Source organism: Cervus canadensis, chromosome 17, assembly GCF_019320065.1.
Source record: "Cervus canadensis isolate Bull #8, Minnesota chromosome 17, ASM1932006v1, whole genome shotgun sequence".
Taxonomy (NCBI): Eukaryota; Metazoa; Chordata; class Mammalia; order Artiodactyla; family Cervidae; genus Cervus; species Cervus canadensis.
The window spans coordinates 10,608,838-10,624,319 of NC_057402.1; the positions used below are offsets into that span (position 1 = coordinate 10,608,838).

At 47.2% G+C, this 15,482-nt stretch overlaps 1 protein-coding gene across 2 annotated transcripts in view; it reads left to right on the forward strand.

Moving 5' to 3' along the window:
* LOC122455195 (serpin A12-like) overlaps positions 1 to 15,482 on the forward strand; it is a 30,869-nt gene that overhangs the window by 10,267 nt on the left and 5,120 nt on the right. Inside the window, exons 1-3 of one of the 2 annotated variants that reach the window (XM_043490159.1) lie at positions 5,018 to 5,559; positions 11,187 to 11,840; positions 13,514 to 13,784. In XM_043490159.1, the coding sequence (XP_043346094.1) occupies positions 11,204 to 11,840; positions 13,514 to 13,784 (908 nt within the window). In that variant the 5' untranslated portion in view covers positions 5,018 to 5,559; positions 11,187 to 11,203. Of the gene's footprint in view, positions 1 to 5,017; positions 5,560 to 11,186; positions 11,841 to 13,513; positions 13,785 to 15,482 lie in introns of those variants that run through there. The other variant, XM_043490158.1, reaches the window with a different exon arrangement.

Sequence of the window (15,482 nt, forward strand, 5' to 3'; positions counted from 1 at the left end):
ACTGAACAACTACTCACTCTCCCTAGTGCCAGAGGATGAAAATGATGAGCAGTGTGTGACTTGGAAGAGCAGAATCAGCTGTTCCTCATGTCCATTATCACTACTACTATTATCATTATTTTTTACTGCTATTATTATAATTATTATCAAATTGCCACCTTCATATTGCCCATTGCATTTGGTAGCATTGCTAACATCTTGGTGGAGTTGACAAAGCAGGTGCTTCTGTGATCCCACTGAACAGACGGCAGCAGTGAGGCAGAGAGAGGTGAGGGGACGTGGGCAAGGCGGCCCAGCTAATGGACCACCATTAGTCCAGCTAGTGGACTGACCAGGATTAGAACCCAGGTCTCCATGACTTCAGGAGCTGAGCTGCACCTGAGTGTCACAGTACGTCCCTGAGATTGGGGCTGAGGAGTAGATTGGGGAAATAGATGGTGCTGGGTTTTTCTTACAGGCCTCGACTTCATTCATTGTGCACCTGTGATGGGTGCAGGCAGCATCGATCCCACCCCGCCTGAGTCTCTGCCTGTCTTAGATCTGTGGTGGCCGCAGTGTGCAGCATCTTAAGGCCAGATCTTAGTTCCCTAACTGGGACTCGAACTCTGGCCACAGTGGTACAGGTGCTGAATCCTAACTCCTGGCCCCGTAGGGACGAGAGGCTAGAAGCAGGCTCTTCTCTTCTTTGGAGGAAGAGTTCCAGCAAAGAGATGGGAATTTGTAAAGCAGATAGAGCATTTATTAAGAGTAAAGTACTTGTGGTGAAGAAACATGGGCAGGCCCAGAGGGAGCCACATGCTTTTGGGGTGATTTATAAGGGGGCAGTTTTCCGGGTTCCCTCTGGCCAATCATCTTGCTTTGTCTGACTCCATGTCCATATCTGGTCTGACTCAGGGCCCTTCCAGATGTGCACGGCATCTTTTATTCCAAATAGAATCAAGCGTGGGAATCTCTGGGAGGTTGGCAGGACATATTATGGGTAATGTCCTCTCCCTTTGCTGACCCCAGAGAAACCTTCCTGCGCATGTGAAGTTTGTGAGGCCTCCTTGACCTTGACTGCAAGAATGAGAAGTACGTAGGCTCCTTAACTTTTGATCCATGTGAGGCTCAGCTCCTCTCTGCTCCTGACATTATCTTTATCTTGAAGTGTCTGTCCTCAGGGGATGAATACCAGCCACTCAGCCTGGGGCCCATCTATCTGCGCCCTCATCCTGTCTGTCCCCACTTCCCTCCTGCTAGCCTGCTCACATCTGCCTCTCTCTTCTCTCTGTCCCCAAGCCCAGGGTGATGGGAAAATTTGACAGAAAAGCTGCCAAGTGTCGCCAAGGGCTCAGCACTTGATGGCAATGTGGAGCTGTGGAGATAGTCCTAGTTTTTCCTCAATTTCTCCCAAACTTTTTCACTAAATGGCTTCTACATTTAATTTTCTTCTTTCTTTTATATCAAAATATTCTTAAGAGTACATACATCTACTTAATAATGATATGATATTCTGGGGATTGTTCTCTATCTGGCTTGAGATAACTTCAATTTTCTAATCCGTATAATGGGAGTGAGGGGTGCCCAAGTGGCAATAGTGGTAAAGAACCTGCCTGCCAATGCAGGAGACATAAGAGACATGGGTTTGATCCCTGGGTCGGGAAGATTCCCTGGAGAAGGGCATGGAAATCCACTCCCATATTCTTGTCTGGAGAATCCCATGGACAGAGGCCCCTGGCGGGCTCCAGTCCATAGGGTCTCAAAGAGTCAGACAAGACTGGTGACTCAGCACTCACACACACCTAGTGGGAGTGACAGCAGTCTATCCCACATAGGCTTGTAAGAATTAAATTTACGTGTATGCATTTGTGTATAAATGGGCACACACTGCCAGAATCAAATTGGCAGGTGTAATATTGTGATACAATAAGAAATACGTGTTTGGTCTTTACACATCCGCCATCCATGAAAGAGAATTCCACTTTTCCACACCAGGGAGTTGTCAGTCCTAGTAATTTCAGCAATTCTGGTGGGTGGGTAGTGGTATCTTGCTGTGGGTTGTTGTCATTTTATTTGGTTGGTTTTTGGTTTTGGTGGGGTTTTTTGTGCATTCCTGATGACTGATGATGTTCGGCCATTTCTCAGATGCCTCTTGGTAATTTGGATATCCCCTTTGATGAAGTATCTGTTCAAGCCTTTGCCTTTGCTTCTAAGTTATGGTCTTTTCCTTACTGACGTGTAGAAATGTTTAAGACTCGGGTAGTATTAGCCCTTTATCAGACAGACATCTTGTAAGTACCATCTCCCAGTCAATGTCTTGCTTCTGCATGCTTTTAGGTTACTTCTGGTGGACAGAAATTCTTAATGTTCATGAAGGTCAATTCATCACTTTTTTATGGCTCATATGATTTGTGTGCCATTTAAGAAGTCTTTGCTATCTCAAGCTCATGAAGATATTCTACCACACCTTCTTCTAGAAGACCGTGTTGACAGCTGTAGTGGGGTTTTCTGTTTGTTTTTTTGCCGCACGGTGTGGCATGCAGTATCTTAGTTTCCCATCCAGGGATCGAACCTGCACCCCCTGCAGTGGAAACACATATCCTTAACCACTGGGCCACCAGGGAAGTCCGATACTTGTAGTTCTTAAGGTAAAAATAACACTGAATATCAGCAGTTAATATGGTTCATTCTACTACCTTTCACATTTGGGTCTATTATTTCTAAATTAGTTTTGTATGTGGAGTGAGATGAGGTCAAAGTTCATTTCCCCCATGTGGATATTCAGCCCTTCCTGCACTATTCGTTGCAAGGACCTTTCTTTCCCACTGAATGGCAGTGGTCTCTTTGCCTCATAGCAGGTGACTCTTCCTAGGCGTGTCTGACCTGGATTCTCTAGTCTACTCCATTTGTTAAGTCGTACGTCTGGGCCAATACTGCACTGTCTTAATCTCTATAGCTTTACAGCCATGACTGATAGCTGTTCATGTAAGAAAGCTCAGTGTTTTCAGAGATGTCCCAGAATCTTCCCACGATCATCAGGCAGGAATTATTTGCTTTAGAGCAGAGAATCTCAAACGTGGATGTTTATTATAGCCCCCAGGAGAGGTTCTTAAAAGCAGCCTCTCACTGGCTTTTTCCCAAACCAACTAAATCAGAAGCTCAGAAGGGATGTTCAGGGAATGAATATTCTTAAAGCTTCCAGATGATTCTAACATGCTCCTAGACCTGAGACAACTACTTTAGAGATAGGATATGCTCACTTTTTGAAAAAAGGAAATAGAAGAGGCATTTTTTTTTCTAGATCATCCACTCACTTTTTCCAGGCTGCAAGATCTTTGTTGTGCTACCCTTGCTCTCAGTTTTCACTTAGAGAACTCCTTCAGGACCCAGTTCAAGATTGCCCCATCTAAGAAACCATCCCAAGTACTTCAAGAGGAATCAGGTGCCTCTCATCTGCTCTCACCTCCCAGAGCTACCTCTACCTCAGCATTTACCAAGCTTGTCTGTATCTCTGGACGCCCCTGTGTTCCCATCAGACTTGGGCTCTTGGAGTCAGGGCATGGCATAGTCATTAATATGTTCCTAGATCTCTCACAGGCCCAGCATCTGGGAGAACCAAAGAGCAAGGATAAAATGAAAATTCCTTGCACATGGCCAAGCTGTAAAAACATATTCAAGCCACCGCCCAGTCTCAGGGCATTGCCTCTCGTCCATCAGCTGCCTGCAATGTCCCCAGACTTGCTTGTCATCTTTATCCTCCCAGCCACTGATGGACACTAGGCTCCAATCCCATTATCCATAGGGGATTGGGGAGGCCTCAAGTCTAAGCCCTGGTCCCTTGATGGTGCTAGATGGGGGCTGGACCTCCCATAGCTGTCTCCCTGATGCTCCACACTGATGCTACCCATGCAAGCCTACCTTGGCTGATGGAGGACTCCAATATGGCTTCCTCCTGCAAGGGTGGGCGGCTCCTCACTGAGATTTAGTGCCTGGCCTGGCCTCCAGCCCACCTGCGGCTCCCCTCCGCTGTGACCTACTGGCCCCTGGGAGCTGTGTGTGCTTGGGCATCACCAGTGGCTCCAGGGGCATCCCCACTCGCCCGGGTACTGACCCGCCCGGCCTCGCCCATGCATCCTCATGGGAGTTTGCCCTGGAAGCGAGCGCGTCTGGGCCCGGCCGACAGGTGTGGTTGGCAGACACCCACTGGCCTCACCCTGTCATTAGCAGGCAGGGTTATTTCCGGCCTGACCTGGATTCTGGGCCGGCGTCCGTCTCCCGGCGGTCAGCGCCCATCACTGTCAGGACCGCCTTCCCGTCCGCCCGGCTGTCGGCCAGGGACTCAGCGAGCAGAGTCACACGGGGAGGCCTCTCACCTGACCCAGATGCGTCGCAGCGGACAGGCCCGCCTCCCCGGGTGAGTCGTGGTGGCAGCTTCCTGCTTCCGGCAGCTCTGGCGCCCACATCCCCATCGCCTGGTTAGCCTGGTCTGTGAGCGCGTCTGGGGCTGAACCCAGCTCAGGGAAGAGCCAGGGTCGCCTCTCTTCTAGAAGTCATTGCTGGGTCATCTGCGCTGTACATTGTTGGGGATGAGAGTCAGGTCCGCCAGAAGTAGTATCCCAAAGGAAGGAAAACGCCTGGTGCTTCGCTCATACAACCTATTGTGAAACACCTCCAAATGGGGAAGGAATATTCAAATTATTTTCCTCCTCATTAGCATTTATTAGTGAAAACAGACTTGAAAAGAGGTCCCTTGGATCCACTGCAGCATCAGTGGGTCTGAAACATTTTCAGACACCATCACCAACCTCTGATAAAGAAGATAAGAATGCCATCTTATCTTAAATCTTCCTAGAATGAACTCTAAAGTAATACCGGTTCCCGAAGGACAACTTGGAAAATACAGAAAAGCCAGGGGGCAGAAAACCAACCCTCGTCTCATCACTCAGAGCAACAAATATGCCATCAAAAACCAATTTGTAATTTTCTTGAATGATCAAAAACTTTCATGTGAATTTTTGATTCCTGTTTCTCCCTTACTGAAACTATATACTGAATTGTCTATTCATCTCTCTCTGAGTTCTCTTTTCTCAAAGGATTCCATGTGAGCTAAGCTGATAGAACTGACAACCGTAAAGAACCTGAGAAAATTATCAAAAGAAAGAAACGGAGGTTAGAGGCCAGAAAATCCTGTTTTCCACCTCTTCCCACTGATGACAGTGGTGATATTTGGGTCGAATATTTAGCATCAGAACTACAGAATGATCTACCTGTAGAATATTCCAGGTTGTATGGCCAGTGTGATTGGGAAATATAGTAGTTGCAAAAGTTAAGAATGGACTTCATTAGGGAAGCCACACCCCAGTGGGTGTGGTCTAAATATCAGGCAGCTGCCTCCTGAGATGAGAAGCCCCAGAGGAAGTGGTGTGGCCTTTTCTTTGGAACCTCCATCAGCTGCCCAATCAGGCCGTCTAATTTTATTGGCCTACAGTCTACTTTTCCAAGAGGCCATGGAAGTATAAATAATAAAGCAAGAAAAGCAGATCCATTTGGCTGGCTGCGTAGATTTCTTCTGAATGTACTGTGAGTATGAGAACTTCTCTTTGAAAAGGTCAAGCGCTTCTTGCTTATTCCACAAAGTTTGCTTCAGCTTGCAGGAGGGTACAGTCAAGTCCTGGAGGAAGAAAATTCTGGAGGAGTTCTAGAGCTTGGAAACCCCTCTTTTGAAGAGGGTACTGAGCATCTCCAGTGAGGCCCTGATCATTTTCCCAGATGTCTATCTCTTGTGCTTTTCTAGAGGATGTGGGGATGGGGATTACCTAGGAAAATCAAGAGGCCCCTCCAAATCGGGTCTGTGTCTTCCCTGTAGTTCTGGCCATAGCCAGTTCTGTGTGTGAGCTGTTCGTGTATCTTATCTCTTCCCAAGGATAGAGGCTGCAGCCATCAATGTACTATTCCAGCATTGGAAAAGACTCTGATGCTGGGAAAGAGTGAGGGCAGGAGGAGAAGGGGGTGACAGAGGATGAGATGGTTGGATGGTATCACTGACTCAGTGGACATGAGTTTGAGCAAACTCCGGGAGACAGTGAAGGACAGGGAAGCCTGGCATGCTGCAGTCCATGGGGTCGCAAAGAGTTGGACGTGAGTTGACTGAACAACTAACAACAACTATTCCATGGAGAAAGTGAGGCCGAGCAGCCCGTTTCATGAATTTTTGCAGAATTGCCTTAACAGATTAGATTCCTGTTCTGATCCATCAGAATGCATGTTTTGACCTCAGAGAGCTCCTTTGTCCACTCAGGGCCTCGGTTTTCCCTTTATAGCACAAGTGGCCCAAAGCTGATGGTCATTCAACCCACACAGTCCCTCATCCTAGAATGAAGTTACAAGGCAGGAGGAACAGGCCAGGCAAAGAGCTGGAAAGTGGTTGAGGATTTGGAGAAGTCTTCGGGGATGGCTGTTGGCACTGCCTCAGGAGAGGGAGCTTCGTGCTTGGGTTTCAAAGGAGACCATGAGCTAGTCAGCAGCACTGGCATGGACCATTTCTTGGGCATTGCTCAAACGCCCTAGTGCCTAATGCATGACGAGGGCTCAGAATAGTTCTTAAAAGGATGAAGGCAGAAATCTCCAGAGTAAATCCAGAGATGAGGTGATGGACCTGTGTCTCAGCCCCTTCTTCCTGGGAAGGAGAATGAAGTCTGTTGCCATAGTCACTAGAGTTCTTCACGTGTCGGTCTCTCTCACTTCCAACAGGGGAAAGAGGATGTGTCTCACCACCACTGAGATCTAAACTTGTTTTGAAAAATAATAACTTCTAATGTGTCCAGAGTGATCGCTTTTAACAATGTCAATCCCTTAAAGCAGGTTGGACCACAGGGCATCCCTGAGATGTCTCCTCTGGTGGGGAGCTTTTGTGCTAGTCTTTTGGGATGTTAAGGCACATTTTTAGGAAGGAAGGGTCCCTTGGGTCCCTTCTGAGTTTATCCAGGTCCTATGCACTCTATGGAGAACTTTGGAAAGGCTTAGAGAAAAACTGGGGTCTTGGAGGGCCTGCGGTTCCTTGGGATGGGGCAGGACACCTGTGTCCAGCCTTTGAAGACAGAGATTCCCACCGCTTCTGGGAGATGGTGAGGGAACAGGGAAGCTTGGTGTGCTGAAGTCCACGGGGTCACAAAAAGCTGGACATGATTCGGTGACTTAACGACAACAACCTTCTCACTGAGTGGGGCCCTTGGGCTGGTGGACCTCACTCATTAGCCTCGAGTTTTAGGGGATGGGAGCTCGTCCCAAGCATCGTAAAACTTTGGCTTGAGGACGGATACCGCCTAAATTTTTCCTTGTTGCTCGGTTTTATCACAGGGAAGAGAGATAGAGCAGACAGTCAGGAGACAGGAGTTCTGGGGAGGGTGGCGGAGGTCTTTTCTCTTTGAAGGCGATGGCTCCAAAGCACCATGCGTGGAACAGTTCTGCTGCATCCTGTGTGTGCTCCTTTTGTTGGTGTTGTTCCCTCAAACTACTGGTGACAACAAGGATGAAAGTACTTTGTAAAATTACAACTATTCTTAAGAGTGCTATTTTAGCTCACTGGCCTCTGGTAGCTCAGACAGTAAAGAATCCGCCTACAATACAGGAGATCTGGGTTCAGTTCCTGGGTCAGGAAGATTCCTTGGAGAAGGGAATGGCAATCCACTCCAGTATTCTTGCCTGGAGAATTCCAGGGACAGAGGAGACTGGCGGGCTACAGTCCATGGGGTTGCAAATAGTCGGACGCGACTGAGCAGCTAACACTTTCACTTTCACTCCCTCCCTGAGTTGCTGTGATAAGGAGATTCCAGTTGCTGGGCTTGGCAGGATGGTGTTGCGGGTAAAAGCAGTGCCGGCTGCCTTGCCCTTCCTTGGGTAAACCCACCCCCACCCCATATGTAGACTTCAAGTACCTGAACTGCTTGTCCAAAGGGCTTCTCATTTATACCTGGAACATATTTGGTTTGGATCTGTCTTTAGGATAAGTAAGTCCTGAGTCCATGCCATGCTATTACTACTAGTAAGAGAAGAAAAATTTTTCCCCAAATTACTAGGGAATGTAAAACCAAAATGGTCAGAGATGAGCTGAAATTCTGCTACAGATTTATCTGCCCCCTGTGTACTCCACAAAATTAGGTTTCTAGTTTGCTCTTTTCCTTTATTTTATTTACCTATTTATTGGATTGGCCAAAAAGTTCATTTGGATTTTTCCATGGGATGTTATGGAAAAATTCGAACAAACTTTTTGACCAACCCAATATTTTGATTGACAGCCAAATACACACACCCCAAAATAAAAATGAGTAAAGACTTGCTCAACTTGGACAATCTATCAGCTTATTGGGAAATAACCAGTCCCTCAGGTATTTTAATTGATGGGATAAAAAAAAATTAGACTCTTTGGGCATCAGGGCCTGGTACCCATCTGAGGAGTTTGGGTCGGTTTAGGGCCTGTGATGACAGATGGAAGGGCCTGGAACTGGGGGTAGAGTGGGCTGCTTGCAGGGGAGGAAGGCCAGGCTGTCAACACTCCATGAGCCTGAGCAGGAGGCCTGTGGGGACCGCTGTGACACAGGTTATAGAGGTAGGGGACACTAAGGCTTGGCAGGGTGTGGGCTGTGTCCTAAGGGGTGGGCGCAGCGAGCTGATTACCAGCATCCAGTGGGGAGAAGGGTAAGATATCACTCCTTCCCCATTTATTAGATGAAAAGATGGAGGCTCTGTAAAGAGTCTTCTTGGGAGTCGCTGAACAAACACGTAAGCCAGAGAAAACCAATATCCAGACTTCCTATTCCATGTGTATATGTATTAGTCACTCAGTCGTGTCCAACGCGTTGCAATCCCATGGACTGTAGCCCCTCAGGCTCTTCTGTCCATGGAATTCTCCAGGCAAGAATACTGGAGTGGGTAGCCATTCCCTTCTCCAGGTCTTATTCCAATAGTCAGATCTTATTCCTGAAACACAGTGAAATAGGGAATCGACTTTGAGGGTCACTGACCAGGCATCGCTGTAGAGCTATGTATGTGAGCTGTCTGTGCTTCTGGGATGGAGTTCCAGCATTTTCCTTTCCCTGCTCCAAGTTCTGGCCCTGTCCTGCCCTGATCCGTGCTCGGTTCCGGGGGCAAACTGCTCAAACCACTTCCCACCCCACCTGGCTGGTCATCCTGCTGCTAGAATGTTCTCTCAGCTCTTTGTCAGCCATGTCTTCACTTCTTCATTCCCAGGCATTGGAAAATAATGCATACGAAGGTGGCCTGCCCCTCTGGATGGAAAAAACTTCTATTTTTAATCCAAGCAGTCTTTGTATGGTCCAGCCCACTAATCTGAGACACTGAATCTTTTCCATTTTCTTGTTTTCTTCCCTTTGTCTGAAATAACCCTGAGGATTTTACTGATCTTCATTTCTATAATCTAGTTTCAGACAGCCCCTGGAGGCTTGGTTCATCACTGGCTGTCTTTAATTTTTACTAAACAGTGAGTTATTAGGAATGAAAGGTATTTGGAGATCACCTAGGCTCAGAGAGGGGAAGGCGCTTCCTCAGCATCACACATCAGAGTCAGGACTCCTGTCTGCCTGAAAACCCCAACATTTGAAATAAAACAAAACTTGCATTTGTTAGGATGCTTTTGCCTTGAAGTAACTGACCACATATCTCACATCGGCATCACGGAAAGTCTTGGGGTACAGTGGGCTCCAGGTGAGCTTACCCTGGGATCCCCAACCTCAGTTTCTCAGCAGAGCCCTTGTAGGCACCCTCTTTGTGTTCTGGGTTTGTCCTAGAGTCATTCCCCTCATGGGACTAAGGGCTGTGGTAGTCCCCGGTGTCTACATCTCCCTGGTCAGGACATCCAGAGGAAGAGAGAGGACAGCAGCACCCCAACATTCCAACAAAGATCCCTGAAATACCCCCTCACTGGATCACTTAAGTCCTCCGTCCCTCTCTGAAAGCTAACAAGAGAAACTCTCTATGCGCTGATTGGATTAGGCCCGGCTCAGGCTCCGGTCAGTAGTAAAAGAGTGGAGGTTACCCTGCCCCATTCAGGGCTACCCTTAGAGCTGGGGTCGGGGTCCTGTCCCTGAGGCACATGAGCTGCCCGAGGGAAGGGTAGATACCTGGAAAAAAAGTTTTCTTAGGAAGACAGAAAGGGATCATGGGAAGCAAAGGCAGTATCTAATAGAATTTTCAGACACAGGGCCCCAAGCTTCCTGAAGACTCATGTCTGCTGTGAGGATGACTGTATCCACAGGACCTGGGCCTAGAGGGCTTGGGGGCATGAGGAAAGTGAGGATTGGGGCTCTCCTAGGTGCAGGCCTTGTGCTGATCATCATTTATTCTCTCTTTCCGTCAATTGAAAGGAGCCTAATTGGCGCACGTCCCTGGGGCTGGTGATGCTGTGAGAGCTGGCTGCTACCAGCTCACAGCTCCCCTCCCCTCTCTAGGAAACTTCAGCTCTGGTTGTAAGGGAAAATAAACTAAATCAAGCCAGCCAGCTCTAAAAGGGATATTTATTGGCTCTTATAACTTGGAAAAATGGAAGTGGGTGAGCTTCAGGTAAAGTTCAATCCAGGAACTTCAAAGATGTCACCAAATACATATTCTTCTTTCTCTCCCTCCACCTCTCTTTCCATCTCTCTCTCTGTCTCTCTCTCACCTTTCCTTCTATATGTGGAAGTCAAGTTCACATTCAGGTCCCAGGCTTTAACATTAAGCCAGTTACCCCAGAGTTAGAATGGACTTTGCTTTCTCAAAGAAAGACACTGGTTGATCCTATTTTTGTCAACTTCTCATTCCTTAAGTACTCAGGGTGGCAGGGGAATGGAGTATTATGATGACTTAGCTTGGGTCAGATGGCCACACCATGGATTATTCTTACTGTGATCCAGTGTAGAGAAGGAAGCAGTTCCTTAAAGGAACTGAGATCCTGTTACTATAAGACAGGGCAAGGGGTAAACAAGAGCTATCCTCTATACTCAGACTTCTCTATTCATGTAATCATTTCTAGTCTCTGAGGTGATTGCAAAGGCTAGATGCTGTAATGAATGTCACAGCATTTATGAACTGCTATGCACAGTACATGCTGGTCACAGTATCACTTCTTTCATTGGTCTTCCTTGTGGATAAGACAGGGGTAATGGAGTTCTTTTGTTCTCTTTTCTGCTAACCTTGGGTCTACTACTCAACAGGACAATCTCCAAGAAAAATGAACCCCTTGCTGGGCCTGGGCCTGCTTCTGGCTGGCCTCCTCACTGTGGAAGGTCTTCTGAAGCCCAGCTTCTCTCCAGAGAATCATGAAGCTGTGAGTCAGGGCCAAGGAGGGAAGGGAAAGGGGACAGTCGCTCAGGAGCTTGCAAAGCGCAACGCAGACTTTGGACTCAAGCTGTTTAAGAAACTGTCCTTCCACACCCCTGACAATAACATCTTCTTCTCCCCCTGGAGCATCTCTATGGCCTTCTCCATGCTATCTCTGGGGGCCCAGGACTCCACCCTGGCCGAGATCAAGGAGGGCTTCAACTTCAGGAGCATCCCTGAGAAAGACCTCCATGAAGGCTTCCATTACCTCATCCGCAGGCTGAATCAGAGGAACCCGGACCACAGGCTGGGACTCGGGAATGCCTTGTTTATTGACCAGAAGGTAAAGCCCCAGCAGAAGTTTCTGACAGAAGTCAAGAACATGTATGAGGCAGACACCATCCCCACCAACTTCCAGAACTCAGAAAATGCTCAGAAGCAGATCAATAACTATGTCAGTCAGAAAACCCAGGGGAAAATCAACAACCTAGTCAAGAATATAGACCCTGGCACTGTGATGCTTCTTATCAACTATATTTTCTTTCGAGGTAAGGCTTAGGGTATGTTGGCATGCAGACTTGAGTCAAATTCATGGGTTGTCCACTTACTTGCTCTGTGACCCTGAATTCACATGTAATTGCTCTCTTTGAATCCAACTTCTCCTGTCTGAAAAAGGAGTACCTTGATACATAGCTCATAGGGTGGTTATTGGGATTCAAAGTGAAAATATATGATAAATGAATGTTTTGAAGTCTATTCCCCATGTGTGTGTGTTTATGATTACTGATTATCCTAACACAACATTGGTTGTAGAGGTTGAAAGGTCATCCTTTTCCCCATTTCTTGGATCAGGAAAGTGAAATTCAGAGAGAGATTAATTAATTTACTCAAAGCTACAAAGCCAGCCGGTGACAGTCAGGAGTTGCATCCACTTCTCTTGACCTGACGGCTGTGCTTTCCATCACTCCAAGTGGATGCCCAGGATGGTGACCGTGTTGATGGTCAGGTTGTGATCACTGTGACCACGATCACATTGGTAGGTGCCTTGGTCTTCCCACCACATGTTATAGATTCCCCAAGTCTGAGGGTGAGGTATTGAAAAAAAAGATGAAAGTATATTCCCTAATTCAGGCTGCATCCACCACACTATACACACCCACTCACACCACACACACACACAAATGTTGGCCAGCATAGGTGAGAATGAGAAGCCAGCATCCCTCAGACCAGGCAAGCCTGCTGGGCTGTCAGCAATATGGTCCTGAATATGGAAGTTCGGCTCTCCCAAAATCCACAAGGAGATTGATGGTTATAGGGGAAAACAGGAGTGATAATGGTAGACTGTCCAAAGCAGGGAATAAAGGAAAATTAGGAATTTCCCAAAGCCCCTACATCCTCTAGATTATAGCAAGAACCATAGCAACAGTGATGTAATGATGCCTAGCATCCACTCAACGCTTGCTACGCAGAGTCAGTAATCTGTGTTGCCTTTCCCCACTAAGTCTCACAGCAGCCCTGGGAGATGCCCGTCAATATCCCCAGTTGGCAAATAAGGACATTGAAGCCCAGGGAGGTTGAGACGCTTGACCAAGGTTTTCCTTCTAGAGCAATAAAGCCAGACATTTGAGCTTGGGAACTTGGACCTAAGGGCCTTATATTGGGGACTCTGAGGGTAGCACATGTGAAAAGACCCAGGTCTGAGTTTATGCCATCAGAGAGTTCTGAGGGTCAAACAGAGAGAATCAAAATGCCCAGTTTTAAGTGTTCACTGCTCTTCAGCATGCTTCCCAGGGCCGCCTGTTAGTTTAGTTTTCTTAGCCTTACATGAGTGTGGCTTCTCCAGGGCTAACTTGGAATAGACATGAGATTTTTCACTCAGACCCAAATAGTCCCCACTGACTGTGATCCGGGGTCTGCTTCTGTAACAGAATCCACAGGCTTTCTCAGCCTCAGGAGCCTTGAAGCTTGGGGAAATCTGAAGTTCCTCTCTTAGTCAGCAGCCCTTGTCTTGGCTTCACTGGGATAAATGATAACTGGAACCAAGCTCACATCACCTGAAGTGTTCAGGGCATGGCATGAGGTCAAGGATTCCCGTGCACCTGCTCTGATACCCCAGAGCAACCATACTCCTTCTTTAGGTCCGTGGGGGCAGATACCCGATGGTTAACTGGATCCAGTAGCACTTTCTGCTTATGTCACTTTGTTCTTCTTCAATCTTAAGCCAGGTGGAAACATGAGTTTGACCCAAAGGAAACAAAAGAGGATGATTTCCTTCTGGACAGAAACAAGACCGTGAAGGTGCCCATGATGTTCCATGTGGGCATGTATAAAGTGGGGCGTGACGACCAGCTGTCCTGCACTGTCCTGGAAATGCCCTACCAGAGCAACTTCACGGCCATCTTTGTTCTTCCTGATGAGGGCAAAATGAAGCAAGTGGAGGAAGCCCTGGGGCTGGACACTTTTGACAGATGGCAAGAGTTACTCGTACGAAGGTAAAGAGGGTGCCTGACATATGCAGTATCTTCCATCTTCCTCCCTCTCCTCCCGCTCCTTCTTTCTCAGACTTATTGAGCTCTTACCCCATGGATAAGGCCATTCTGGGCTTCATGATGAATTTATCTTTTGGTAGGAAGTACGCTAGAAAACAGGTCATAGAAATGTAGGTGCTTAAACATTGTAAGAATGCAGAGGATGAAGCAAACTTGGTGGGCAGTGGTGGTCGGGGAGGGCTTCATGGAGTAGGTGGCATTGGTGCCACATCTTCGAGGCTGAATAGCAGTACACATGGAAGGATGAGGAGTGACAGAATCCTAGGCAGAGGGAAACTGTGAGGACAAACACTTGGGGTGTCAAAGGGAGCTGTGAGTTGTACATTGTACATAACATATTTTCAATTGTGGTGTCATAATGAAACCAGTGAAGTGTGAGCCAAATAAGTTGTCTTAATAATAGTTGAGGGACTGAAGTCACTAAATACTTTTCTTTTCAAATATAAAATTAGAACAGATTTAAGGTAAGCCTCCAGAATCTCACCCAGGCACTTGCCTACTGACAGCTTTTCTTGGGAAGGATAAGAGCTAGAATTAAGAACTGGGGACTTGATGTCAGCGTAGACCTGCAAGGTGCCTCGGAAGTTTCTGGGCTAGGGCAGGCAGCTGGGAGACGTGGTGATATTACCAAAAGTGGAGGTCTTGCTGCTCACTCCTCAAAAGCCAGTAAAGAGGCAAATTGATGGAAAGGAAAGTTTGCTTTACTTTGGATGCCAGCAGTGGGTCAGGGAATGAGAGGAAGGGCAGACTGCTGTCCAAAGGCCAATTGACAGTCAGCGACCAAGAGCTTTTATAGAAGGAGGGAGGGGCCTCCATGCAGAAACAGCCTAGTCACCTCTGGCAGTCATGTTGAAATTGGCCATCAGTGGTCTGATCATCATCTTGATTGCTTTAAGTACAGTCTTTAGTTTCAGGGTTGGTTCGTTCCCTTTCCTTTGAGGCCAGTTCTCGGAACTGTGACAACTTACGTCATGGCTATAGTCTGATCAGTGTGTAGTTAACTTCTCCTACCTGGTAGGAGTGTCAGTATCTACAAGACAGCTCAAAGGATATGGTTCAGGATATTAACTGAACCCTTGAGGAGGAAATAAAAGTCCTTGACCTTGCTTAATGATTAAACTATTGTTATTTGGTCTCATTTGACTGCCTTCCTTTGTTTCTGCATTTTCTCACTTCTCTGATTAAAATTATTCTTTGGTTAAAGTTTCCCCACAGACAAAAAGCAGGTGGAGGACATGCAGGGAAGAGACCACAGGGTCCTGCTCCATTTCAGTGGGTCTATGAGATGGAAAGGGAAGCTTCCACTTTGGTAGAAACAATGTCAGGATATCCTTCTCCTTGGTCCTTTTGTTCTCTCTTCCACCTTGACTCCACCATGATTCTCCATCCAAAAGGCCTTTACTGAAAACCTCTGCCATGCCCAACATGCTGTCAGGAGTGGAGGAGGGTTCTAAGAGAGGCAGAGACGATGTTAGGACTGAGCTGGGCTGTCCATGAATGATAACTGAACCAACAGAGTTTCCTTCACATGAGAACAGACCTTTGGAGAAACTGAAGAATGCATCTCAGATACCCAGATTTAGCTGCAAGCTCATGGGAGAGAAATTCTATTTCTGAATGATAAAGCCTAATTCTACTACG